Source organism: Caretta caretta, chromosome 28, assembly GCF_965140235.1.
Source record: "Caretta caretta isolate rCarCar2 chromosome 28, rCarCar1.hap1, whole genome shotgun sequence".
In the NCBI taxonomy this organism is placed as follows: Eukaryota; Metazoa; Chordata; order Testudines; family Cheloniidae; genus Caretta; species Caretta caretta.
The window spans coordinates 2,016,866-2,041,652 of NC_134233.1; the positions used below are offsets into that span (position 1 = coordinate 2,016,866).

The following is a 24,787-nucleotide window of genomic DNA, read 5'->3' on the forward strand; positions in this document are numbered from 1 at the left end:
GGGAAGCGCCGGGCCCCGCAGGCGGTGGGCAGCGGCGGAAGGGGGCCCTGGCGGTGGCCGGGGGCGGGGGCGGGAGAGCCAGAGAAAGGACGGCGGAAGGATGCCGCGGAAGCGCAGGGTGAGCGAATCACAGTCATGTGACTGACGTCACGGGAGGCGGCTGGTCACGTGCCCGCCGGGAAGAAGATCCGGCCGGGAGGAGGCCGATAAACAGGGCGCTGTCACGTGCGGCAGGGGTACGGCGTGGGAGGGAAACTGACCAATGGGGGGGGAGACCAAGCCGAAGGGAGGAACCATGTAAAGGGGGACAAAGGGGGGGGGGTACATTGTGGAAGAAACCAAACGAGAAGGGGGGGTACAGGCAGGTGGGTGAAACCATTGCGGGCAGCAGAGACCAAAGGGAGGGAAGTGGAACAGCCGGGGGGGGGGGGGGGGGGGAGGACGCAATCGCCGTCAGAGAGGGGGAGGGGGGCTGGGAGCCCGGACTCCTGGGTTCTCTCCCTGGTTCTGGGAAGGGAGTGGGGGCTGGTGGGTCGGAGCAGGGGGCATGGAGCCAGGAGCAGGGTGGCCGGTGACCCCTCGCCCGGCGCTGAGATGCGGCCACCTCTGGGGCGGGGCGGCCAGTGACCCGGGGACCCCTCGCCCGGCCCTGAGATGCAGCCACCTCTGGGGCGGGGCGGCCAGTGACCTGGGGACCCCTCACCCAGCGCTGAGATGCGCCCACCTCTGGGGCGGGGCAGCCAGTGACCCGGGGACCCCTCGCCCGGCCCTGAGATGCAGCCACCTCTGGGGCGGGGCGGCCAGTGACCCGGGGACCCCTCGCCCGGCCCTGAGATGCGGCCACCTCTGGGGTGGGGCGGCCAGTGACCCGGGAACCCCTCGCGCGGCCCTGAGATGCGGCCACCTCTGGGGTGGGGCGGCTGGTGACCCGGGGACCCCTCGCCCGGTGCCAAGATGCAGCCACCTCTGGGGCGGGGCGGCCGGTGACCCCTTGCCCGGCGCCAAGGTACAGCTCCTCCAAGGAACAGTCCCGCCCCCCACATCTCCTGCCAAGGGAGGCTCCCATGATGCACTGCACGCTGGCGGTGGCGGGGAAGGGCAGGAAGTGCCTGAAACCAGAACCTGGCTCCGACCGCAGAGTTCCCCTGGGCCCAGGAAAGTACCGGGGTATTTTGCCACTTCCTCGGAGCAGGGGGGGATATTTTACCCTTCAAATGAAAAATGGAACGTGCCCTGCCCCCCAGGGGCCGGCCCACCTGCCAGGGGAGAGCGCCCCCTGCTGAGCCCCCCCAGCACCCCCCCTGCCTGCCAGGGAAGGGCGCCCCCCACCCCACAGCACCCACTGTGCCTGGATTGACTTTCCGCCCGCTCAGGCTACACCATCTCCAGCAGGTGAGAGGTCCCCTGTTACCCCACGGCCCAGAAGGGGGGGCGGTGCCCCCGTCTCACCCCGAATGGGAGGCTAGGAGCCAGGACGCCTGGGTTCCATCCTGCTGCGGGGGGCCTGATGCTGCAGCCGTGTGCTCAGCTGATCCTTGAACCCCGCTTTACCCCTCACGACAGGGCCCCCACTGAAGGGGGCCCTCAAACCCTCTCCCGGCGCCCCGCCTGGCGAGAACCGCAGACAACCCGGGCCTGGGGGCACAGGAGCTCTGTGCCTCTGGCAGCTGGGGAAACTGAGGCACAGAGGCCTGCCGCTTGTGAACCAACTGGGCACTAGCAGTCCCTCCCGCCCCGGCTGCAGCTTCCCCAGCACCGCCCCTCCCAGAGCCAGGGAGAGAACCCAGGAGTCCGGGCTCCCAGCCCCCCTGCTCTATCCCACCAGCCCCCACTCCCCCCCCCACCCTGAGGCAGGGCCCGCATCCTTCCCTCTCCCTGCACAAGACTCCAGCTGTTGAACATCTGGAACGGGCTGGGGGGGGGGGGCAGTGAACCCCCCCCAGTAAGAACTCTCTGAACACAGCACTGGTTCTGGCCTTGCTTAGCGGCTATAATTTGGCTCCTGGGTTTTCCTTCCCCCACCCCCCCGAGTCTGAGAAACCAGCGAAGGGTCGTCCCTTGGGTCCGGATCGGAGACCCAAGCCCCCCCCCCCCGTATATCAAGCGGCTCCAGGTTGCTAACCTCCCGTTCCGCCCCGGGGGGGGGGGGGGGGGGCGCGAAGGAGAAGGAAGAACGGAACGAAAAAGGAAACGAAAAGAAAAAAAAAACGAGGTCTTTGTACAAGGCCGAGGGGGGCGGGGGGGGGTCTTGTAAAACCAGCCCCCAGCCCGATGAGACACGTCCATCCGCGCGCCACAGAGTTTCACACCCCCTTTCTTTGTCCAGCTGCCGGGTAAGCTCCGCCCGCCCAGTCCGTCCCCAGGAGGTGGGGGGGAGTCGTTTGTCGGTGGGGAATGGGGGGGGGCGGGGTTCGGTGTTTTATAAACACCCCTCGCCCCCGCCTCTGCTCTCCTCCAGAGTCCACAAAGCCGGGGGCGGAGTCCATGTCGCGGGGGAGGGGAGAAGTGGTGGTGGCAGCGGTGGGATACAGCGGAGGTCAGGGGCCCACGCCCGAAGAAAGGAGGTGCTGACGTCACCAGAGGCGGTGCTGATGGAGGTTCCGGCTCAGCACCGACCGCACGTCTGCTGTGAACCTGAGGAGGGGAAAGGAAGCATTAGAAGAGAACCCAGGAGTCCTGAATCCCAGCCCTCCTGCTCTAATTAACCAGCCCCCTTTGACCTAGTCACCCCTAGGTACTGGCACAGAGCACAGGGTCCGTGTCGAGTGTCAAAGGATCCCCTCGCTGGATCTCGGCCTAATAATTCACCTGTGGAACTCCTTGCCACAGGATGTTGTGAAGGCCAAAACCCTAATGGGGCTGGAAAAAAACGTTCCTGGAGGGTCGGGCCACGAATGGGTTGTAACCCAGGCAGGCGGAGACGCCACCCCAGGAAGGAGGGCGCCCGGCAGGGATTCGGGGCTCAGCCCGACACCGGAGCATCCTGCTCATCCAGCCTGGGCTCTGCAGCGCAGGTCGGGGGGCTACTGGATACGGGTCAGCCTGCGTCCGCTTGGATCTCAGGCCTTTGGCATGGTCACCGATGGCACCCAACGCAGAGCAGTGCAGGCTGTTAAGTGGAGCCAGGGCAGGGACCCAGGCGTCCTGGCTCCCAGCACCCCCCCTCTGCTCTAACCCCTAGCTCCCGCTACCCTCCCAGAGTCAGGGAGAGAACCCAGGAGTTCTGGCTCCCAGTCCCCCCTGCTCTAACCCACCAGCCCCCACCCCCCTCGTGGCGGTGGGGCGAGAACCCAGGCGTCCTGGCCCCCCGGCGGCGGGTACCTCAAGGCGTCCAGCATGGGCAGCAGGTTGAGCAGGGCGGTGTCGCTGGGGTCGCTGAACCACGACTTGATGGGGATGGCGTTGTCTAGGAGACAGGGACAGACGGACACCTCTTAAAGGGGCGGCGCCGGCCGACTGCAGAAGGGGAGGCGTACGTTCCCCCCCGCGCCCCCCCAGAGTCCAGGTCAGTACCACACACCCACATGCAGCCCCCCCGCCCCCGGGTCCCAGCACAACCCCGGAGGGGGCTCTGTGGATCATGGTCCATTTGGGGGGAGCCACTTCCCCTCAGTCAGGACATGGGACGGGGGTGGGGAGGAGAGACCCTCCCGCAATCGGGAGAGGGGCAACACCCCTCCTGGAGAGGCGTGGGTGGGGGGCTGCTGGGTTAGAGCAGGGAGGGCTGGGAGCCAGGACGCCTGGGTTCTCTCCCGGCCGCAGGCAGCGAGTGGGGGTTAGTGGTTAGCGCGGGGGCCGGGAGCCAGGACGCCTGGGTTCTCTCCCGGCCCCGGGCGGGGGGGAGTGGGGGCCGGGAGCCAGGACGCCTGGGTTCTCTCCCGGCCCCGGGCGGGGGGGAGTGGGGGCCGGGAGCCAGGACTCCTGGGTTCTCTCCCGGCCCCGGGCGGGGGGGAGTGGGGGCCGGGAGCCAGGACTCCTGGGTTGCCTCCTGGTCCTAGGCAGGGAATGGGGGGCTGGTTATTAGCGCGGGGGGTGGAAGCCAGGACTCCTGGGTTCTCTCCAGGTCCTGGGCAGGGAGTGGGGGGCTGGTTGTTAGCGCCGGAGGTGGAAGCCAGGACTCCTGGGTTCTCTCCAGGTCCTGGGCAAGGAGTGGGGGGCTGGTTGTTAGCGCGGGGGGTGGAAGCCAGGACTCCTGGGTTCTCTCCAGGTCCTGGGCAGGGAGTGGGGGGCTGGTTGTTAGCGCGGGGGGTGGAAGCCAGGACTCCTGGGTTCTCTCCAGGTCCTGGGCAGGGAGTGGGGGGCTGGTTATTAGTACGGGGGGTTGGAAGCCAGGACTCCTGGGTTCTCTCCAGGTCCTGGGCAGGGAGTGGGGGGCTGGTTGTTAGCGCGGGGGGTGGAAGCCAGGACTCCTGGGTTCTCTCCAGGTCCTGGGCAGGGAGTGGGGGGCTGGTTGTTAGCGCGGGGGGTGGAAGCCAGGACTCCTGGGTTCTCTCCTGGTCCTGGGCAAGGAGTGGGGGGCTGGTTGTTAGCGCGGGGGGTGGAAGCCAGGACTCCTGGGTTCTCTCCAGGTCCTGGGCAGGGAGTGGGGGGCTGGTTGTTAGCGCGGGGGGTGGAAGCCAGGACTCCTGGGTTCTCTCCCGGCCCCGGGGGGGCGTCTGGCTCGTACCTGGATGGCTCCGGTAGGCACCCGGCGAGTTGTCCAGGATGACGACACTCGACAGGTCGCTGTGCACCACCGCCAGGTCCTTAATGTAGCTGCCCAGCTCCAAAGTGCAGTGCTGGAGGGGGGCAGGCAAGGGGGGGGGTGAGTAGCTGCAAACCCCTGGGGTGCCCCCCAATGCCCCACACACCTCCCACCCCGTAGCCGGCCCCCCGGGGCCGTGCTCAGAGAGGGGGAGCACCCCACCCAGCCGGTGAGCCCCCAGCATCCGGGGGGGGGGGGGGAGAACGCAGGGGCACCCCAGCTGCCACCCAGCATGCAATTGGCTGCTCTGCCCCCCCACACTGAAGCCCCGCCCCCTTCTCTTGAGCTCCTGGTCCATCACCCACCAGCTCTTCTGTCCAAAGCCCCGCCCCCAGCCCCCTCTAAGCTCCGCCCCAGCCCCCCTCTCTCCCAGCCCCTCCACCCTGATCCCCCTCAGCTCCCCAACCCTGCTTTCTCTAAGCCCCTCCCCCACTCTGCACTCCAAAGCCCCGCCCCCCACTGCCCCCAAGCCTCTCCCCTCCTTCCCCATCCTACTCCCCCCCTGCCCCACGCCCCGCCCCCCACTCACCTGCCGGTAATACCTTCTCTTGAGGATACTCCTGTTGTTGTCCAGCTTGTCCGCCACCGCGGAGCCGTAGATCTCCATGCTGGCCGTGAACACCACCAGCTCGTACCACTGGCTCACCTGGGCGTGGGGGGGAAGGGAGGGAGAGGAAATCAGGGCGGGACGGAGACCGCCGCCTCCTCCCGGGGGGATGGGGGGGACTGCCAGCTAGTGACCCCCATGGGCCCCCGAGAGAGCAGGGTGAATGGCAGTGTCTTTGAGCACGCATGTATGGTCATGGAGGTCCAGTTCTAGGGAGGGCAGTGGGGTCTAGTGCTTAGAGCTGGGGGGGCTGGGAGCCAGGACTCCTGGGTTCTCTCCCCAGCTCTGGGAAGGGAATGGGGTCTAGTGATTAGAGCAGGGGGGGGCCTGGGAGCCTGGACTCCTGGGTTCTCTCCCCAGCTCTGGGAAGGGAGTGGGGTCTAGTGGTTAGAGCCGGGGGCTGGGAGCCAGGACTCCTGGGTTCTCTCCCCAGCTCTGGGAAGGGAATGGGGTCTAGTGATTAGAGCGGGGGGGGGGGGGGCCTGGGAGCCTGGACTCCTGGGTTCTCTCCCCGGCTCTGGGAAGTGAGTGGGGTCTAGTGGTTAGAGCCGGGGGCTGGGAGCCTGGACTCCTGGGTTCTCTCCCCGGCTCTGGGAAGGGAGTGGGGTCTAGTGGTTAGAGCCGGGGGCTGGGAGCCTGGACTCCTGGGTTCTCTCCCCAGCTCTGGGAAGGGAATGGGGTCTAGTGATTAGAGCGGGGGGGGGGCCTGGGAGCCTGGACTCCTGGGTTCTCTCCCCGGCTCTGGGAAGGGAGTGGGGTCTAGTGGTTAGAGCCGGGGGCTGGGAGCCTGGACTCCTGGGTTCTCTCCCCAGCTCTGGGAAGGGAGTGGGGTCTAGTGGTTAGAGCCGGGGGCTGGGAGCCTGGACTCCTGGGTTCTCTCCCCGGCTCTGGGAAGGCAGTGGGATCTGATGGTTGGGGGGGGGTGGGGCTGGGAGCCAGGACTCCTGGGTTTCATCCCTTGGCTCTGCCACCGGCCTGCTTGGGCAAGTCCCTTCCCCTCTGTGCCTCAGTTTCCTCTCCCACGCTTGGTCTAGACAGATCTCTTCGGGGAAGGACCCCTCTACCTGCGCACGCGGCCCCCCGCCCAACACCCAGCGACAGCGAGGTGTCATTTGAAAAGCCATAATCTGCTGACTATCACCGTCCCGTTAAACCATGCGCATCAACGCAGCCTAAGGAGCGATGAGATTTTACTGCACGTCTGTTACTGAAACACACTGCGAGTCCGGGAAACCCCCTGTCAGGAGAGGACTGACCCACAGCTGTTGGACAGGTATTAGCTACGGCAGAGCCTCAAGAGTTACGAATCCCTCGGGAAGGACGGTCGTTTGTAACTCAAACCTTCGTACCGCTGGAGAAAGCATTTCAAAAGCTTACAGCTGAACGGTGACTTAATACAGCTTGGAAACTTCATGATGTATTTGCCTTTTTTTTCCCCCCCCTCGCCTCTGCTGCTGGCCGATTGCCTACTTCCGGTTCCAAACGAGGTGTGCGGTTAACGGGGCAGTTTGTCACTGGGGGGTTCGTCGCTCTCTGCTAAGACCTGCAATGGCTGGGGAGGTGAGAAAAGCTGTTTCCTTGAAATCTTCCTGAGCCTTGGTGATGTTTCGGGTTTCGAATGCGTGTTTAACTTTGTAACCAACGCCCACCTTTTATGCCTTTATTGCTGAAAAAAAATCGACCTCTCTCCAGCTAATAAACCTGTGTGGCTGTTTTCTCTTCGACGGAAGTGACATTTCAATGGCCAGACCAAAGGTCCATCGAGCCCAGTATCCTGTCATCCGACAGCGGCCAATGCCGGGTGCCCCAGAGGGAAGGAACAGAACAGGGAATCATCAAGTGATCCATCCCCTGGCCCCCATTCCCAACTTCTGGCAGAGACCAGGGACCCCGTCCCTGCCCATCCTGGCAAATAGCCACTGATGGACCTGTCCTCCAGGAACGTATCTAGTTCTTTTTTTTAAACCCTCTTCTCGTCTTGGCCTTCACAACACCCAGTGGCGAGGAGTTCCACAAGTTGACAGTGCGTTGTGCGAAGAAATACTTCCTTTTGTTCGTTTTCAACCTGCCTCTTTATTTCATTGGGTGACCCTTAGTACTTGTGTTATGAGGAATAAATAACACTTCCTTATTTACTTTCTGCGCACCCGTCATCATTTGATAGACCTCTCTCATATCCCTCCTTAGCCGTCTCTTTTCCAAGCTGAGAAGTCCCAGTCTTATTAGTCTCTCCTCACACCCAGACCCCTAATCATTTTTGTTGCCCTTTTCTGAACCTTTTCCAATCCCGATAGATCTTTTTGGAAGTGGGGCGGCCGCATCTGCAGGCAGTATTCAAGATGTGAGCGTCCCATGGATTTACAGAGAGACAATATGACGAACAACGTAATGAGGTGGACAGTACAAGAGGCATCTCTCTGGGGTGCAAGGCAGGGGCTGGAGAATTTACTGCCCTGGGGGCAGGGGGCCCATCCGCCTGGCTCCAATCACAACGAACTCCCTCTCTGTCAGAGTGACTTGAGCACAAGGGCACCTTTGCTGCAGAGGGGAAACTGAGGCAGAGTGCGTTTGAAAACGTAGAAGCTGCCCTAATGCATCAAACCAACAGTCTGTCTAGACCTGTATCCTGTTGCTGACAGCGACCCTGTCCCAGAGCTTCAGGGGAAGCGTAGAGACCAGGGCAACTGGAGCGATTCTCTCCTGGCTTCGTTTCTATCCCTTCGCTATCGGCTCCTAAATTCACGGTCACTGCACGCTGAGTGGAAGTTCACAGAGAACTATCCACTATTAACAGAGCCAAAAGTTGGGCTGGAACCCAGGACTCCTGGGCTCTCTCCCTGTCTCTGGGAGGGGAGTGGGGTCTAGTGGGTTAGAGCAGTGGAGGCTGGGAGCTAGGACTCCTGGGTTCTCTCCCTGTCTCTGGGAGGGGAGAAGGGTCTAGCTGGTTAGAGCAGGAGGGGCTGGGAGCCAGGACGCCTGGGTTCTCTCCCTGGATCTGGGGTTGAGTGGGTTACAGCAGCGGGGTCTGGGAGTCAGGAATCCTGGGGTCTCTCCCCGGTTCTGTAGTCAAGTGGGTTGGGCAGGGGAGTCAGCGGCAGAGCCGGGAACCTAGTCGGGCCTCTACAGCCAGCTGTTGTGCCAGCCAAATTTCATTGTGGGGGTTGTGGAGAATAGCGTGGTAGGTGGGGAAGAGGGGGGGCATGATCCGCGCTGACGTGGGTCTGAAAACAGGACCCCACCCCGGAAGAAAGCAGAACACGGCGGGGGGGCCACTTACCACTTCTAGGAAAAAATCCACGTGCGGCCTCTTATGTACAAAAAAGCGGACGGGGTGTTTGTCTATCACAACCTGGAGACCGGAGAGGAGACAGGTAAAGCGGGGTCCCCCATTCCCCATCGCTCCCCTGAGCCTGCAGCCGGCGCCCCCTAGAGGGGAAAGGCCCTAGATAGCTTTGACTTGTGGCATATAGTCCCCACAGAAAGGCAGTTCCCATTGTGTCTGGAGCGAAGGATGTGGCCGAGGCGGGGGCACGGGTGTAGGACCTACATAAATTTACCTGGGCGTTGCACGCGTGCAGGAGGACAGAACCCCACACACACCAACACAGAGGCAATCTCCCCCTGATCTCCCCCCTCTCACACACCCCCAGATCTCCCCCGTCCCGCCAGCCAGAGTTCACTCCTCGGCGCCTGGCCACCGGCTCACCTTGAGGATGAAGTCGGGAGGGGTCCCGGGCCGCACCGTGGGTCGCATCACCCCATCGTGGTGCGAGTGGATCAACGTCTCGTCCAGGTCGAGCACCAGGACCTTCCGCTTCACCTGGTCTGGGTGGGGAGAGGGAGCTGTCAGATGTGGCCTGCAAACCCCCCCCCCCCCCCCAATCAACATCAGCCCTGAGAAACAGGCATCCAGTCCCTCCCACCACACCCCCCACCGCATGCTGCCCCATGGCAGGGACCCCGTTGGACCAATCTGCTGTAAGGTTTAGATGCAGCCCCACCCCTTTGCCACTCCTGGGGAGACACCCCCTCTTAACCCAGAAAATCTGGGGAGGCCCTCCTGCTCCCCAGCTCTGGGAGGGGAGTGGGGTCTGGTGGGTTAGAGAAGGGGGAGCTGGAAGCCAAGACGTCTGGGTTCTCTCCCCAGCTCTGGGAAGGGAGTGGGGTCTGGTGGGTTAGAGAAGGGGGGGCTGGGACCTAGGATGCCTGGGTTCTCTCCCCAGCTCTGGGAAGGGAGTGGGGTCTGGTGGGTTAGAGAAGGGGCGGCTGGGACCTAGGATGCCTGGGTTCTCTCCCCAGCTCTGGGAAGGGAGTGGGGTCTGGTGGGTTAGAGAAGGGGGGGCTGGGACCTAGGATGCCTGGGTTCTCTCCCCAGCTCTGGGAAGGGAGTGGGGGCTGGTGGGTTAGAGAAGGGGCGGCTGGGACCTAGGATGCCTGGGTTCTCTCCCCAGCTCTGGGAAGGGAGTGGGGGCTGGTGGGTTAGAGAAGGGGGAGCTGGAAGCCAAGACGCCTGGGTTCTCTCCCCAGCTCTGGGAAGGGAGTGGGGTCTGGTGGGTTAGAGCAGGGGGGGCTGGAAGCCAAGACGCCTGGGTTCTCTCCCCAGCTCTGGGAAGGGAGTGGGGTCTGGTGGGTTAGAGAAGGGGCGGCTGGGACCTAGGATGCCTGGGTTCTCTCCCCAGCTCTGGGAAGGGAGTGGGGTCTGGTGGGTTAGAGAAGGGGGGGCTGGGACCTAGGATGCCTGGGTTCTCTCCCCAGCTCTGGGAAGGCAGTGGGGGCTGGGAGCTGAGGGGCGGGGACACTTACTAAGCCGGTTCCGTGCAGCCGGGGAGAGAGGGAGCACATCATAGCGCACCGTCTGGTACTGGATCACCTGCCGCGAGGAGAGCGGGACGGGCTGTCATAGCTGGGAGGAGAGCCCGGCTGCTAACCCCCCTGCCCCCAGATCATCCCAGTCCCCCGCCACACACGGGCATGCCTCTGTGACAACCCATGTCCGGGGGCCTCCCACAAGCTCCATGTGTTGACACCCCCTTCTACTTGAGGGACTCCCCCCTTGTCCCTCCAATCTCCCCCCATTTCTCCCCACTCCTCCATTCATTCCACATGCTCTGTGCCCCCCCCCCCCCCATTCCCATCTGGTGGGTTAGAGCTGCGGGGCTGGGAGCCAGGACTCCTGGGTTCTCTCCCCAGCTCTGGGAGGGGAATGGTGTCTGGTGGGTTAGAGCAGGGGTGGCTAGGAGCCAGGACTCCTGGGTTCTCTCCCCAGCTCTGGGAGGGGAACGGTGTCTGGTGGGTTAGAGCAGGGGTGGCTGGGAGCCAGGACTCCTGGGTTCTCTCCCCAGCTCTGGGAGGGGAGTGGTGTCTGGTGGGTTAGAGCAGGGGTGGCTGGGAGCCAGGACTCCTGGGTTCTCTCCCCAGCTCTGGGAGGGGAGTGGTGTCTGGTGGGTTAGAGCAGGGGTGGCTGGGAGCCAGGACTCCTGGGTTCTCTCCCCAGCTCTGGGAGGGGAGTGGGTTCCATCTCAGGTGTTTAGAGCAGGGCAGGAGCATAGACACAACAGGGGAATTAACAAGACAGGAATGAATCTGGATGGAACCCAGGAGTCTGGACTCATGCTGGTAAAAAACATGGCTCCCCTTTTTGACAGAGGGGGGAACATAACCCAGGAGTCCTGGTTCCTGGCCCACCCTGCTCTAACCCACCAGACCCCCCCTCCCCTCCCTCTGTCGTGCCATTTGGGCCCCCGTCCGCCCTGCCCTATGACATGTCACAGCACCTGCCTGCACTGGAGAAGCCTGGATTAGATCTGCCATGGGCTCACCCCTGCTCGCTTCACACCTCCCAGTCTCTATTTTAACCACCCACCTGCTTCCCCAACTCAAACTGCGCCCCGGTCACAGCCCCGGCACCTGTCGTCCCTTGGCAAGGGCACGGATCCCGCGCCCCACGGGTCATGCGCCGCTTGGCCAGTGGCTGGCGCTGGCCCCGGGGGCAGCAGGACGTGACTCCAGGGCCAGCTGCGAGGGCCTCCTCCCAGAATTAGCTTTCCCAGCTGGTTCACCCCGGCTGATCCGATCCGCGGGCTGCCTGGCATTGGATCTGGCGAGGCCTGAGACCACGGGGAGAGGCGGCAGCTCAGGAACCCTCGGAGCAGGGGAAACAGGTGGGGTCCAAAGGACCCCAGCCCCCCCGCCCCGCAGAGCGGGGAAAGCGCAATCCCAGCCCGCGGAGAACAGCTTACGCGGCCGCCGTCTCAGTCCGGCCACAGGGCAGCTGGAAATCACAGGGCCCAGGGGCCAGCCAGCGGCTGCTTCCGACCCACCCCCCTGCAGGAGCAGCAGTGGAGATTTGGTTATGGGCTGGCCAGGGAACGGGGCTCCCATCCGGCCCCGGGGCAAGGACTGGCTAGCTCAGGGGCCTTTACCCTCTAGGTAAAGATCGGGGTCCCCTCCATCGCACGCAGCCCAGTGGGGTCCCCCAATCGATCGGCATCCGTGCAGCGCCCCGGCACAACGGGAGAGTCCACGCTGTGTGATCCGGCACAAGGTACCGCATCCGCGCGGGCGCTAGGATTCCCAGGATGCTCTGCACCAAGGCGCTTGACCAGCCCAGGGCATTGTGGGAGAGCTCAGCTGTCCTAGGTGCGCCAGGGGAATCATGGGAAGATGCTGGAGGGCTGGCGGGGGGGTTAGCAGCTCAGGGGAGCACAGCAATCGGGCTCTCACCCCGCTCCCAGCCAAGCCAGCCCCAGGAGTGACAGGGGCCCCCCAGGTTAAAATCAGGACTAAGACCAGCCCCCAGTCAGCAGCCAGGCCCGGGCACACAGCACGGGCCCCGGCCTGCCCATCACCTGCTCAGAGGAGGCGTCTGGGGTTGGCGCCGGGCAGTGTTTTAAGCATATTAACCCTAGCAGGTGTTCCAAGACAGAAGACAAACGCAGAGCAAGCGTTAGGTATGCCTCCCGGGGACGGAGCCCTGGACGCCGGGGTCCCAACTCCCCGTCCCGGGGATGGAGCCCGGACGCCTGGGTCCCCTTACCTCACTCCACCCCAGATGGCACCAGGACGTCTGGGTCCCATCCCATCACACACACCCCAGACGGTGCCAGGATGCCTGGGTCCCAACAGCCCAAAGCTGGAAACACAGAGCCACCCAGTGGCCCGTGGCAAAGGCCAGAGGGACCCGGGAGTTTAGCCCCGAGGTCTATGGGGCAGTGACTTTGACAGGCTGCGTGGGCCGTGTCAGAGCCAGTACCCCCTGGAGTAGAAAGCCTCCCCCACCCCATTCCCCACCCCCAGGAAAAGCTCAGGGTCCCATTGAGCCGGGCGCTGCACCCGCAGTCGGCAGAGAAACACAGACACACTCTCACCTCCGTAACGCTGCGGACAGCACGCAAGCAACACGGCACAACTAGGCTAAGAGACAGCATGGCCGAGGGGGGTCAAGACGCCTGGGTTCTGTCCTCAGCACACTGGGTGACCTGGGGAATGTCCCCCTTCTGTGCCTCAGTTTCCCCATCTCTAACAATCCCGCCCACCTTTGGAAAGCGTCTTGAAATCTACGGCCGAAACACACTATATTCCGCTGTCCCAAAATCCACAACAAACTGACCGGAGCCCATCACCCTGGTATCTGAGGGCCTCCCAATCTAAGATAGGTCGCCTATTTTACAGGCTCACTCTCTCGGCCTCGGTTTCCCCAAAGGCTTAAACTTCAGCCTCGTTGGTCCTAGGCCAAAACACTAACCACTGAGCCACCCTTCCATATACACCCCAGCAATACCTGGAGTTGTGGATCTCTGGGTCAGGTTTCTACCCAGGCCCGTGTCTCAGATGGGGGGTGGGAGCTCCAGACTTCGGGCACCAGACACCAGCGTAAAGTGGGACTGAAGCCGCGGCCCTGCTGGAATTAAGTTCCTGGCCCGCGTCAACGTCACCCTGGCACTGGAGTTAAGGGGCGCCATCTGCCTAAAGGCTCCCCCCGAACTGAGATTGGGGTCACCCCACCATTGCACCAGATGCTGCACAGCTTTAAAAAAAAAAAAAAAAAAAAACAATTTCCACCACCATGGACTGAGATCAGGGCCCCAGCTCACCCTGATCAAGATCGGGGGGCCCCTCCGGTATTCCAGGTGCTACACAGAGCTCCCCCTGCCCGAGATTGGGGGTCCCCCACCACACCAGGCGCCGCACAGAGCTTCCCCCACCCGAAATGGGGGCCCCCCACCAGACCCTGCCCAAGGAATTTCCAGTCTGACAAGTTTCAAGATGGGGAAACTGAGGCACGGCAAAGCCATTTTCCCAAGATCACAGAGGGAGGCAAATGAGCTGGATCCAGACACCCCGGAGTCCAGATCCTCCTTTCAAAGGTTTCTTTCCCGGATTATAAGGGGATGCGCTGATCCCCCCGGGATCTTCCACCTGGGGCTTCGAAGGCGAGGGTGAACGTGACTCGACACAGAGAGCAGCCGAATGCCCAGAGTAAATGTCTTTCCCCTTTAAACCTGGCAGAATTTGACAGAGATGGGGGGGCTGGTAAACTTCATTTCCATGCATTTAACTACATGGATAGAGGGGCTAGTGGTTAGAGCAGGGGGGTCTGGGAGCCAGGATTCCTGGGTTATCTCCCAGCTCTGGGAGGGGAGTGGGGGCTGGTGGGTTAGAGCAGGAGGGCCTGAGGGCCAGGACTCCTGGGTTCTCCCTCCAGCTCTGGGAGGGGAGCGAGGGCTAATGGATTAGAGCAGGATTCTAGTCCTGATGGCCTGCCAAGTCCATGCGGCCTCAAGTCCCTTCCCGCTCTGTGACTCGGTTTCCCCGTCTGACAAAGGGGGATGATCCTGATCGACCTCCCAAGGGGTTGCGAGATGAGGCTTTCACTGCACTCTGAGGCAGGGAAGTTACACGTACATTTCACGGTCAGTTTCCTTCCCCCTGAGCCCAGAAGCTAGGGGCTTGGGGGTCAACACACCAAAAAGCCACCGGCGGGTTTCCTACCGGCTTTATGGGCTTTTGGATCTTTGCGCCAATCGAAGACCCGGATGTCGCCTGCCTGCGAACTCGCCAGGCCCCCTTGATGGGCTCCAAGCAGCCGCTGGCAGGGAGGGGAGGGTTAAACGCCACTTTCCAGAATAGATGTGGAGCAGCAAATAACATTGGGGCAGCAAGTAACTTAGCACCCCCCTCGCCCCCCCGGACACACACACACACTCCCAAGCAGCCAAAGACACTCAGAGCCAGCATAATGACCCCACCCCCCGCTGCTCCCTCCCAGCCCCCGTCCAAGGCTCTCCCCATCCCAGTTCCAGGGGTTCAGCATCCTACCCCACAGCCCCAACCCCCTCAGAAACCTCCCCCACTTAAATGCCTTCAAGTCTCCATGGGCCCCGAACTCCAGGCACCCCCCAAGACTGCTCCAGGGGGCCAGTCGCCCCCAGAACCCTCTTGTCTATCTCCCCTCCTACCTCCACCTCCCCTGGGATGCCAGCCCCCCAGATCCCCCTGTACCTTCGCTACCTCTTAAATACCCTTTGCCCCTGCCCTTGGGTGCTTTTTTACCTCCCCCGAGTCCCTGTTCCATTGCCCCAGATGACCCCCCAGATACCCCCATGCCAGCTCCCCAGCTGTCCCGCAATCCCCCCCAGCGTCTCCCTGGACCCCCCCCCCCCCAGTCAGCCTCCCAATTGTCTTCCCAGATCCTCCCCAGCCCCTCGCACACACCATCCCCCCAAGTCACCCCCAATTGCCCCTTACCACTCTACCAAAGCTCCCCCCCACCAGACCCCCAATTGTCCCCCCAGACAACCCAACCACGGTCTTCCCGGCTCTCCCTGCATCCCAGCCCCCCCGCGAACCTCCCGCAATCAGCCCCAGGTGCCCTCCTAATCCCCCCAGATCACGCTAGCCAGCCCCCTAGTTACCTTCCCAGTCTCCCTGGATAGTCCCAACAGGCCCCAAGATCCCCCAACGCCAGCTCTCCAGTTCCTCCCTCCAGCTCCCCTCAACCCAGTTCCCCAGGTGCCCCCCGGGTCCGGGTCCCGCTCCCCAGCTGTCCCCCAGGTCTCCGCGCCCCACCCCCACCCCACCATGCCTCGCTCCCTAGTTGCCCCCTGGATTCCCCCCTGCAGCCCCACTCCCCAGTTCCCCCTGGGTCGTCCCCCCCCAGGCCCCGCTACCCTGTCGGCCCCCCAGGCCCCGCTTCCCGGTTGCCCCCCAGGTCCCCTCCTCCAGTCATGCTCCCCCCCCACCCCACGTCCCGCTCCCCAGATTCCCCCCCAGCCAAGTCCAACCCCAGGCCCCATCCCTGTCCCCCCCCAGCCTCACTCCTGAGTTGCCCCCAGGATCCCCCCCCAGCCCTGCCCCCCACCCCAGGTCCCGTTACTCTGCTGCCCCCCAGGCCCCGGTACAACCCCCCCAGCCTCGCTCCCGAGTTGCCCCCAGAATCCCCCCCCCCAGGTCCCGTTACTCTGCTGCCCCCCAGGCCCCGGTACAACCCCCCCAGCCTCGCTCCCGAGTTGCCCCCAGAATCCCCCCCCCAGGTCCCGTTACTCTGCTGCCCCCCAGGCCCCGGTACAACCCCCCCAGCCTCGCTCCCGAGTTGCCCCCAGGATCCCCCCCCAGGTCCCGTTACTCTGCTGCCCCCCAGGCCCCGGTACAACCCCCCCAGCCTCGCTCCCGAGTTGCCCCCCAGGCCGCCCCCCCCCCGCCAAGTCCAACCCCAACCCTGCTACCCTGTTGCCCCCCCCCCGGCCCCCATCCCAGCCTCGCTCCCGAGTTGCCCCCCAGGTCCCCCCACCTCAGCTCCAGCTCCACGGGCCCCCCCGGGCCCCCCCCCAGCCCGGGTCCCCCCCCAGCCCGGGTCCCGTTGCTCCGCGGCCCCCCCGGGTCCCCCCCCAGCCCGGGTCCCCCCCAGCCCGGGTCCCGTTGCTCCGCGGCCCCCCCGGCCCCCCCCAGCCCGGGCCCCCCCCCAGCCCGGGTCCCCCCCAGCCCGGGTCCCGTTGCTCCGCGGCCCCCCCGGCCCCCCCCAGCCCGGGCCCCCCCCCAGCCCGGGTCCCGTTGCTCCGCGGCCCCCCCGGGTCCCCCCCCAGCCCGGGTCCCCCCCAGCCCGGGTCCCGTTGCTCCGCGGCCCCCCCGGCCCCCCCCAGCCCGGGCCCCCCCCCCAGCCCGGGTCCCCCCCAGCCCGGGTCCCGTTGCTCCGCGGCCCCCAGCCCGGGCCCCCCCCCAGCCCGGGTCCCCCCCCAGCCCGGGTCCCGTTGCTCCGCGGCCCCCCCAGCCCGGGTCCCCCCCCAGCCCGGGTCCCGTTGCTCCGCGGCCCCCCCGGGCCCCCCCCAGCCCGGGTCCCGTTGCTCCGCGGCCCCCGCCCCCGGCCGGCACTCACGGTGCGGACCTGGCGCCGCAGCAGGTAGAGCAGGAAGCTCCAGAGCTTGGTGGCGAAGGCCACGAAGGTCCGCAGGCCGAGCAGGCACTGAGTCCGCATCATCCCGGCCCCGGCCCCGGCCCCGGCCCCGCCGCCCCCCGCCCGGCCCAGCTCCGCCAGCTTCGCGCCCGGGCCGGGCCACGGGGCCGCGAGCCGGCGGCGGCGGGGCGAGGGGGGAGGGGCAGAGCTCGGGGAGAGGAGGGGGGGGGTTGCTGCGGGGGGGTCGGTCTCGCGCCTGGCTCCCGTCGGGCTCAGCGGCCGCCGCTGTTGGGCCGCCCCCCCCCCCCTTGAGTCGGTCCGCCGGCGGCGGATTCGTTTCCGGTCGAACCACTTCCGGGTGAGGGGTCGCGCCGCGGGCGAGGACGGAAGCGGGAGGTGGGGGGCCGCGCGCGCGCGCCCTCGCGCGCGCCAAATAAGGCCCGGCCCGCGCGGAAAGAGGAGGGCGGGGTCTCGAGCGGAAGCGGCGCGCGCATGCGCCACACTGGGCGGCGCGAGGGGGGCGAGACGAGTGGGAGGTGGCAGGGGAAAGGGGGCGGGGCTGAAAGGGAGACCAACGGCTGGGGCCCTCCGGCCGGGAGGACAAAGGGGGCGGGGCCGGAGGGAAGGGGGCGGGGCCAGCGAGAGCGGTTGGGAACTGGCGCAAAAAAGGGGCAGGGCTTGGAGGGGGTGGACAAGTGGGTGGGGCCAGGGGGCAGGACCATCTGAAAGGGGCGTAGCCCGTGGGGGGGGTCAGAGAAAGGGGGCGTGGCCAGAGACGGCGGTTGGGAATGGCAAAAAGGGGCGGAGCATAAGGGGGCAAGTGGGTGTGGCCATCAGAAAGAGGCGGGGTCACAGGGAGGCAAGGGGGAGGGGGGCCACGGCATGGTCCCAGAGACAGTAGGTGGAGCCATCCGAAAGGGGCGTGGTCAAGGGAGGCGGTGGGCGGGGCCAGAGACAGGAGTTGGGACGAGCAAAAGGGGCATGGCTTGAGGGCGGCAAGTTGGGGGGCGGGGCAGGTGGTCAGTGGGCAGGACCATCAGAAAGGGGCGTGGCCTGTAGAGAGGCAAAGTGGGAGGGGCCAGAGCAAGGGGGCGTGTCCAGAGACAGCAGTTGGGGCAGGCCTTGAGATGAGTGGGGCCAGGGAAAAGAGGTGGGGGGTCACGGGGAGACAAGAGGGAGGAACCAGGAGGACAGTGGGTGGGACCATCAGGAAGGGGCGTGGCCTGAGGGTGGGGCCAGACAGCCCTTGGGAATGGCAAAAAGGGGCGGGGCTTGAGGGGGCAAGTGGATGGGGTCATCAGAAAGAGGCGGAGTCACAGGGAGCCAAGGGGACAGTAGGTGTGTCCACCAGAAAGGGGCGTGGCCTGAGGGAGGCAAGTGGGTGGAGCCTGGGAAAGGGGGCTGGGCCAGACCCAAGGGGTGGGGGCAGAAGGCCAGAATAGATGAGCTCAGGGAGCCAGGGTGGGTGTCAGGCTACCACCTGCCCTGGTCTGTGCCACCCAGAGGGCCACCTCCCCAAGCCACGGGCAACACAAGCCCCCCCCCAGCCTCCAATCCGTGGTCCGCCTCCGAAGATCAGTGCCCCGCCCCCAGCCAGCTAGACCCCGCCCCCCTCCACAGCACCCACACACAGCACCCACACGGGTCTCCAGGGAAATCGAGGCGACGTTTATTGACCGAAGCACCAAGATAGCACGCTGCCAGGGGTTTTGACCGCCAACCACCCGAATAAAGTAGCCCCGGAGCACCCCGCCCTTCAGCCCCACACCCAGACCCTCCCCGTGCGGCAGCTCCCGGGTTCGGGACTCAGCCGGCCACGGCTGGCGCTCCCTACCGCACATGGCTTCCTTGGGGAATGGTTAAGTAACACAGTGCCCCCTCTGCGGCCGTCCTCCCGTCACAGTCTGCCCATCAACTGCTTTCCCCCCCCCCTTTTACAGGACTGGAAAGATTCTGGGGTACAAGCCCCCCGGTGCACCAAGGATTGACGGAGCATGATCGGGCTGGATTGGGGTTGCCCTCTCCCAGGGACAGAAGTGGATCCCTCCCACTGAAGTGTTGGAGGCTTCTCTCCCCCCCTTCACGACCAAGACTCTCAGCCCCATGGTGGAGACGGGAGTAGAACCCAGGACTTCTGGCTCCCAGCCCCCCCTGCTCTAACCACCAGCCCCAACTCCTCTCCCAGAGCCGGGGAGAGAACCCAGGAGTCCTGGCTCCCAGCCCCCCCCGCTATAACCCACCAGCCCCCACTCCCCTCCCACCCAGGATTCTCCTCTCCCTCCACCACTGTTGCTCCACCCACCATGCACCGCTCTTAACGAGCTTCAGTTTCATTTCCCTGCTGAACGAGGCACATCGTTTACACCAGCAAGGGGACAATGCTGAGGTCGGGTGGAGGCGGTGGCAGCAGGAGCTGCTGGGGTGTTTTTTTGTAGGTCCTACCAAAAAGGGGGAAGTGGCTCGTTTTAAGGGCCTGGGGGCCCTCTCTGGACTGAAGAGGGATGAGACCGACCACTGCAAACTGAGGGGGCAGTTCCGATCTGGCCCCAGGGCGGGGACTGGCCCCTCTACATCCGGCCCCAGGCCAGGACTGGCTCAGGGGGTCGGGAAATGGGGCAGGGGCCTGTCCCCTCTAGGGGGCGTGGTTTCCCATCCACCCTTTCTTTATGGAAGTCTAGCCCCATGCCAAAGCAGGAGAGGGTGGTAGGGACAGGGGTGGGGGGCTGGCGTGGGTGCAGTGGGGAGGGGAACAAGGCCCAGCCCCACTTCTCAGCGGATAGATGCCAACCCCAGTCAACAGCCCACAGATCACAGACACAGCCCTGGGCGGGGGCACGTGGGTGGGGGGCCACGGTGCGCTCCTGGGTAGCTCCCCGTGCCAGACACAGTGGGGCCAGAGTCGGGCTCGGTCACGGATCTCTCTGAAGGCTCCTGCTGGGAGGCCGAGATCCGGGGGTCCATTTGGGGGAGGGGGGAGCCTCCCCCACACACACCCCCCCTCGGCTCTCACACGTCCAGGTCGTCGTCCGGATCCTCCTCGTCCAGGTCGTCCGCGGCGTCCGGTTCGTAGAAGATCTTCCCGGCGTTGGCCGAGGCCTCCAGCAGGGACGACTTCCTACCACGGGGAAGGACGAGGGGGTGGGGGGGTCAGCGCCCACGGAACCAGAGATGGGGGGGGGCGGCAGAGGAGGGATGGCTGGAGGGCAGGACGGGTATCGGGAGGATTCGGGGAGGCGGAGGAGCGCTGGGAAGAGGCCAGGATAATTTGGTGGGTATCAGGGCAGAAAGGACATCGGGTTCTTGCAGAGCAGAGGCGGGGGGGGGGGGTGTCCTGCCCCGAAGGGGGGTGCAGAGCGGAGGCAGGGGGTGTCCAGGGGGCATCTCCCTTGGGGGAGGGTGCAGAGCAGAGGGAGTCGATGAGGCATCCCCCCCCGGGGTGGGGGTACAGAGCAGAGATGGGGGGCGTCCAGGAGGGGTGCAGAGGGGAGGTAGGGGGGGTCTCTCCGGGGGCAAGTGCCCCACTCACTTTTGGGCGGTGAAGTGGAAGGGCAGCAGCAGCCCGTCCCGGGCCTGGCGCTCCGTGTCCGACAGCCGCAGGTTGAAGGTCAAGTTGGCGGTGGGGTCCGCCTGGGGGGGTGGAGACGCCCATCACACACACTGCCTGGGGGGGGAGGGGGCAGGGCCCCCCCCGTATGAGTCACCCCACAGGGTCACCTCCCTCCATGGGGGGACAGCTTGGCTAGAGGGGGCCACAGTGTAGATAGGGATTCTCCCCAGACCTCCAGAGCCCCCCCCTGCACTCAGACAGCCCCCCAACCCCACCCCTCAATGCCCCCCCATCCCCTGCCCCACAAACCCCCACTACCGTGTTCCCAAACCCACACCCCAGGACCCCATATCCCCCCCAATCCCCTGAGACACCCTACAACCTCAACCAGCACCCCCGAGACCCTTCCCCAAATCAGCACCCCGGGACATTCAGTTCTCCCCACTCACTGCTGCCCCCCAAAAACCCCTGAACCCACTCTGCCCCTCAGATCTCTGCTAACTCCCACACCCCTCACCTGTGAGATCCTCCATCCCACCACACCCCCCACCTGCCCCCCAAGACCCCACCACCTAACTGCCAGCTCCCCAGTGGCTGGGGGGGCAGCTAAGCTGGGATTTCGGAAGGAGCATAGTTTGGGGTGCTCCGGTGTCCAGATACCTGCTGATCCCCCACCCCACCCTGAGCCCACTGCTGTGTAACCGGGGACCCCCGGCCTCATGAGGAAAGGGAGGGGGGCCATACCGCGGAGGGGGGCTCGGCATCCTCATCTTGGGGCATGCTCCCTGCAGGCTCCCCGAGGGCTTTTGGGGTGAAGCCGGCCAGGACGGTGTAATATTCCTCCTGGGGGGACAAGAGAGGGAAGAGGATGAGACAGAGCCACCCCCCCTAGATTGGCATCCCCTTCCCCCCACAGCTGCCCCCACGGCCTCAAAGGGGGGCTGTCTCCTCCCTTGCCCCCTGCCAACTCCAGCTGCTAAGTTACTCCAACCCATCCAAGACCCCCTCCCCTCCATAAACCCCCACTGCCCCCTGATCTGGGAGGTCCCTGCCCCCCAATATCCACCCATCACCTCCCTGCCATCCCCCCAACCCCTGCTTCCCCCTCTCCCCCACCCCAGTCACCCCCCCGCACACACCCCAATCTCGGCGTCACCGCCTGCTTTCCCCCACCTTCTTGAGGACCTTCCAGGTCCCCTTACGCTGCAGCATGGAGGCCAGTCGGGGGACGTCCCCCCGACTCCCCACGCCCTCGGGGGCCGGCCCCACCCCCACCACAGCTCGGGCCTGAGAGTGGAGGGTTTCCACCAGGCCCGGCGGGTGCAGGTCCCCGTGGAGCAAGGCCAGGATCCTCGTCACACGCAGGCCTGAGAGGGGAGGGAAGGGAGAGATCAGACACCCCCGCACCACCCCGAGCCAGGTAGAGAACCCAGGAGTCCTGCCTCTCAGCACCCCCTGCTCTCACCCACCAGCCCCCACTCCGAGAGCCAGAGAGCGAACCCAGGAGTCCTGGCTCCAAGCCCCGCCATGTTCTAACCACCAGAACCAAGGAGAGAACCCAGGAGTCCTGGCTCCTAGCCACCCCGCTAGCCCTCACTCCCTTCCCAGGGCCAGGGAGAGAACCCAGGAGTCCTGGCTCCGAGCCACCCCGCTCTACCCCACTAGCCCCCACTCCCTTCCCAGGGCCGGGGAGAGAACCCAGGAGTCCTGGCTCCCAGACCTGCGCAGGCAGCTGCCCTCGGGATCCGTTCCAGCGTCTGGCAGACGGCGGCCAGTGGCTGGCGCAGCAGAAGCCAGCTGAGCGAGTCCAGGACGACGGTGGCGGGTCCCGCGGGTCCCCGCGCTAGGCGCCCGGCCACCCCCAGCGCCGAGAACTCCTCCGCCCTGAAGGCCCCGGCCTCCCCGGTCCAGCGCAGGGGGTCTGTGAAGCCATCCTGGTATAGTAACCTGAGGGGGGGGTGTCAAAGGTCAACCCGGGGGGGGTACGCTGTGGGAGGGGACAGCTGCCCCAATGTAACTGACGTGATGCTGCCTGAGTCTGCCGAGAGCCTAAGCCCATTGCTCCAAAAGCAGGCAGCTACCCTGTGCTCTGGCCCCACTTATTGGGGGGGCGGTCCCTGCCCACCCCAGCGGGGGGGTTTCTGTGTGGGGCTGGAGGGAAGAGAGCACAGGCGGACGAAGCTGATGCAACTCAGCTCCTCAGGGGGGGAAAGAAACACCCCCCTCCGCCCCTCACTGGAGACGACGGAGCAGACCCCTGCCCTCGAAGTTGGGGGGCAAAATCATGGAGAGGGTCCCCGATTGTTTCAGTGCAGCCCCCAACTCCACAGACGGCTTTGCGGAGGGGGGCGGGAGTGGAGGGGGCCGTGCTGTGCTGGCCCGGGGGGGGGGGGGGGGGGGCATTGAAGGCAAGCGGAGCTGTGGGGCAGATGATGTAAGGTGGGGGGGGGGGACTCACCGCGCAGTCACATCAGGGTCGAAGCCGGCCCGGAACTCTTCCTCGGGGATTTCAAAGCCGAAAACGTGGACGGATTCCCCCCTGGAAATGCAAAAAGGGGGGGGGGGAGAGACAGGAATGAGCCGAGAGCGTGGGGGAGCTGCAGGCCACAAGGGGGCGCCGGGGATCAAAGGGGCAATTGTGGGTTATGGGGGGCGGGGCAGAAGTACCCAGCAGCTCCCCCCCTCCACTGGGCGAAGGCCGGGAGACGGCAGGCCGTGGGCCAGCAGGGGGCGTGCGTCTCAGCCACCCCACGGTTTGGGGGGGGCAATGGGGCGGTTTGGGGGGGGCACCACACCCACCTGTGAGCTGAAGCTGCCGCAAAGGTCTTGAGCAGGCTGCGGCCCTCACACTCAACGGTGTCTGCGAGGAAAGGGCCCGGGGCCGGTGAGAGGGGGATCTGCCCACCCCAGTACGGAAATACACCCCCCCCGCTCCCTCTCCAACCCCCTTCCCCTTCCAGCTTCCCACCAGCTCCTCCCTCCACCTGTCGTCCCCCCCGGCCAGGTTCCCCTCTGCTCCCCCCTCCCTCCACCCCACCCCGGCCAGGTTTCCCTCTGCTTCCCCCAGCTCTCCCTGCTCACCCCCCCACCCCAGCCAGGTTTCCCTCTGCTTCCCCCAGCTCTCCCTGCTCACCCCCCCACGCCCCCCCAGCCAGGTTTCCCTCTGCTTCCCCCAGCTCTCTCCCTAGCTCCCCGCTCCTCCCTCTCCCAGGCTCCCCCAATGGCTCCCCCTCCCCACCCATTGCTCCCCATCCCCCCATTGCTCCTCCTCCCCCTGTCCCCATTTCTCCCAGGCTTCCCCTTCCCCCAGCTCCCCACCCCATGGCTCCCCTTCCCCGCAACTCCCCCATGGCTTTCTCCTTCCTCCTAGATCCCACTTCTCCCAGGCTTCCCCTCCCCCCAGCTCCCTCCCCCCATGGCTCCCCTTCCCCCTGCCCCCCCAGCTCCCCCATGGCTTCCCCCCAGATCCCCCTCCCCCCATGGCTTCCTCCTCCCCCCAGCTCCCCACCCCATGGCTCCCCTGCCCCCCAACTCCCCCATGGCTTCCTCCTCCCCCCCAGATCCCCCAGGCTTCCCTTCCCCCCAGCTCCCCACCCCATAGCTCCTCTTCCCCCTGCCCCCCATGGCTTCCTCCTCCCCCCCTAAATCCCCCAGGCTTCCCCTCCCCCCAGCTTCACACCCCATGGCTCCCCTTCCTCCTGCCCCCCAACTCCCCCATGGCTTCCTCCTCCCCCCAGCTCCCCACCCCATAGCTCCTCTTCCCCCTGCCCCCCCATGGCTTCCTCCTCCCCCCCTAAATCCCCCAGGCTTCCCCTCCCCCCAGCTTCACACCCCATGGCTCCCCTTCCTCCTGCCCCCCAACTCCCCCATGGCTTCCTCCTCCCCCCAGCTCCACACCCCATGGCTCCCCTTCCTCCTGTCCCCCAACTCCCCCATGGCTTCCTCCTCCCCCCTAGATCCCCCTCCCCCCAGGCTTCCCCTCCCTGCCCTCCCAGTTCCCCTATGGCTTCCTCCTCCCCCCGCCCCCCAGCTCCCCCCCTCACCCTGAATGAGGACGAGCCCCCCCGTCGCCCCAGCCACCAGTTCCCCCAGCATCCCACTCCCTCCTCCCCCCGCCCCTCCGCGTCGGCGCCTCCCTATGACCTCACCGTACGGCCCACTGCAGTGTCGGGTGCGCACGGAGCGGGAGGCCCGCCCTGGGCGGCGCCATGTTGGGACGTAGGCGTCCTGGCGCTGCCTGCTCAATAAAAATGCGGGGTGGGGGGCGCGGCAACAGACAGCCCCTAATGACATCTTGGGGGTGGGGGAGGGAAGGGAAGGGGTCCTTTCCATTTGTTTTAGGCCTTCATGGGGGGGGGGTGTTTTCCAGGCACTGAGGTAGTCACCTCAGCTGCCTCTTGGCCAGACTTTTGCCAACATGGAGGGGTTTGGGGGTCAGATTAAGAGTCTCTTAAAGCCCCATTGGCTGCATTGAGGGCTGGGCTCCCCCCAAAGCCCCCC

General features: G+C 65.5%; 2 protein-coding genes and 1 long non-coding RNA gene across 5 annotated transcripts; 1 reads left to right on the forward strand and 2 right to left on the reverse strand.

Annotated features, from left to right (window-relative positions):
• The first annotated feature begins 69 nt into the window (after nucleotides 1-69).
• LOC142070354 (uncharacterized) lies at nucleotides 70-7,486 on the forward strand. Of its 2 annotated transcripts, none has more exons than XR_012666309.1 (2): nucleotides 70-118; nucleotides 6,386-7,486. It is a non-coding gene; the product is annotated as an uncharacterized LOC142070354 (long non-coding RNA). The 2 variants fall into 2 exon arrangements; XR_012666308.1 differs by lacking the exon at nucleotides 70-118 and adding an exon at nucleotides 544-1,392.
• CTDNEP1 (CTD nuclear envelope phosphatase 1) lies at nucleotides 2,198-17,116 on the reverse strand. 2 transcript variants are annotated; one of them, XM_048833927.2, is made up of 8 exons: nucleotides 16,732-17,116; nucleotides 10,155-10,221; nucleotides 9,058-9,176; nucleotides 8,629-8,700; nucleotides 5,274-5,390; nucleotides 4,667-4,778; nucleotides 3,322-3,406; nucleotides 2,198-2,634 (listed from the first exon to the last, which is right to left on the reverse strand). In XM_048833927.2, the coding sequence occupies exons 1-8, from the start codon at nucleotides 16,822-16,824 to the stop codon at nucleotides 2,574-2,576; spliced, it is 726 nt and encodes a 241-aa protein (XP_048689884.1). In that variant the 5' UTR covers nucleotides 16,825-17,116; the 3' UTR covers nucleotides 2,198-2,573. The 2 variants fall into 2 exon arrangements, with proteins under 2 accessions (XP_048689884.1, XP_048689883.1); XM_048833926.2 differs by having other exon boundaries at nucleotides 16,723-17,114.
• Nucleotides 17,117-18,387: 1,271 nt separating this feature from the next.
• ELP5 (elongator acetyltransferase complex subunit 5) lies at nucleotides 18,388-24,410 on the reverse strand. The gene is made up of 8 exons (XM_048833913.2): nucleotides 24,331-24,410; nucleotides 23,087-23,147; nucleotides 22,746-22,826; nucleotides 22,008-22,234; nucleotides 21,461-21,654; nucleotides 21,032-21,130; nucleotides 20,267-20,367; nucleotides 18,388-19,855 (listed from the first exon to the last, which is right to left on the reverse strand). The coding sequence occupies exons 1-8, from the start codon at nucleotides 24,380-24,382 to the stop codon at nucleotides 19,747-19,749; spliced, it is 924 nt and encodes a 307-aa protein (XP_048689870.2). The 5' UTR covers nucleotides 24,383-24,410; the 3' UTR covers nucleotides 18,388-19,746.
• Nucleotides 24,411-24,787: the final 377 nt, after the last annotated feature.

Bases quoted from the DNA above. Each gene is read 5' to 3' on its own strand.
- CTDNEP1 (XM_048833926.2), bottom strand. From the start codon at position 16,824: ATGATGCGGACTCAGTGCCTGCTCGGCCTGCGGACCTTCGTGGCCTTC. The intron at 4,779-5,273 runs GTGAGTGGGGGG...GCCCCCCTCCAG, and splicing joins AGAGAAGGTATTACCGGCAG to CACTGCACTTTGGAGCTGGG. The intron at 3,407-4,666 runs GTACGAGCCAGA...CCTGTCTCCTAG, and splicing joins TGCCTACCGGAGCCATCCAG to ACAACGCCATCCCCATCAAG.
- ELP5 (XM_048833913.2), bottom strand. From the start codon at position 24,382: ATGCTGGGGGAACTGGTGGCTGGGGCGACGGGGGGGCTCGTCCTCATT. The intron at 21,655-22,007 runs GTCTGGGAGCCA...CTCCCCTCTCAG, and splicing joins GAGGGCAGCTGCCTGCGCAG to GCCTGCGTGTGACGAGGATC. The intron at 21,131-21,460 runs GTGGGGGAAAGC...TTGTCCCCCCAG, and splicing joins CCTGGAAGGTCCTCAAGAAG to GAGGAATATTACACCGTCCT.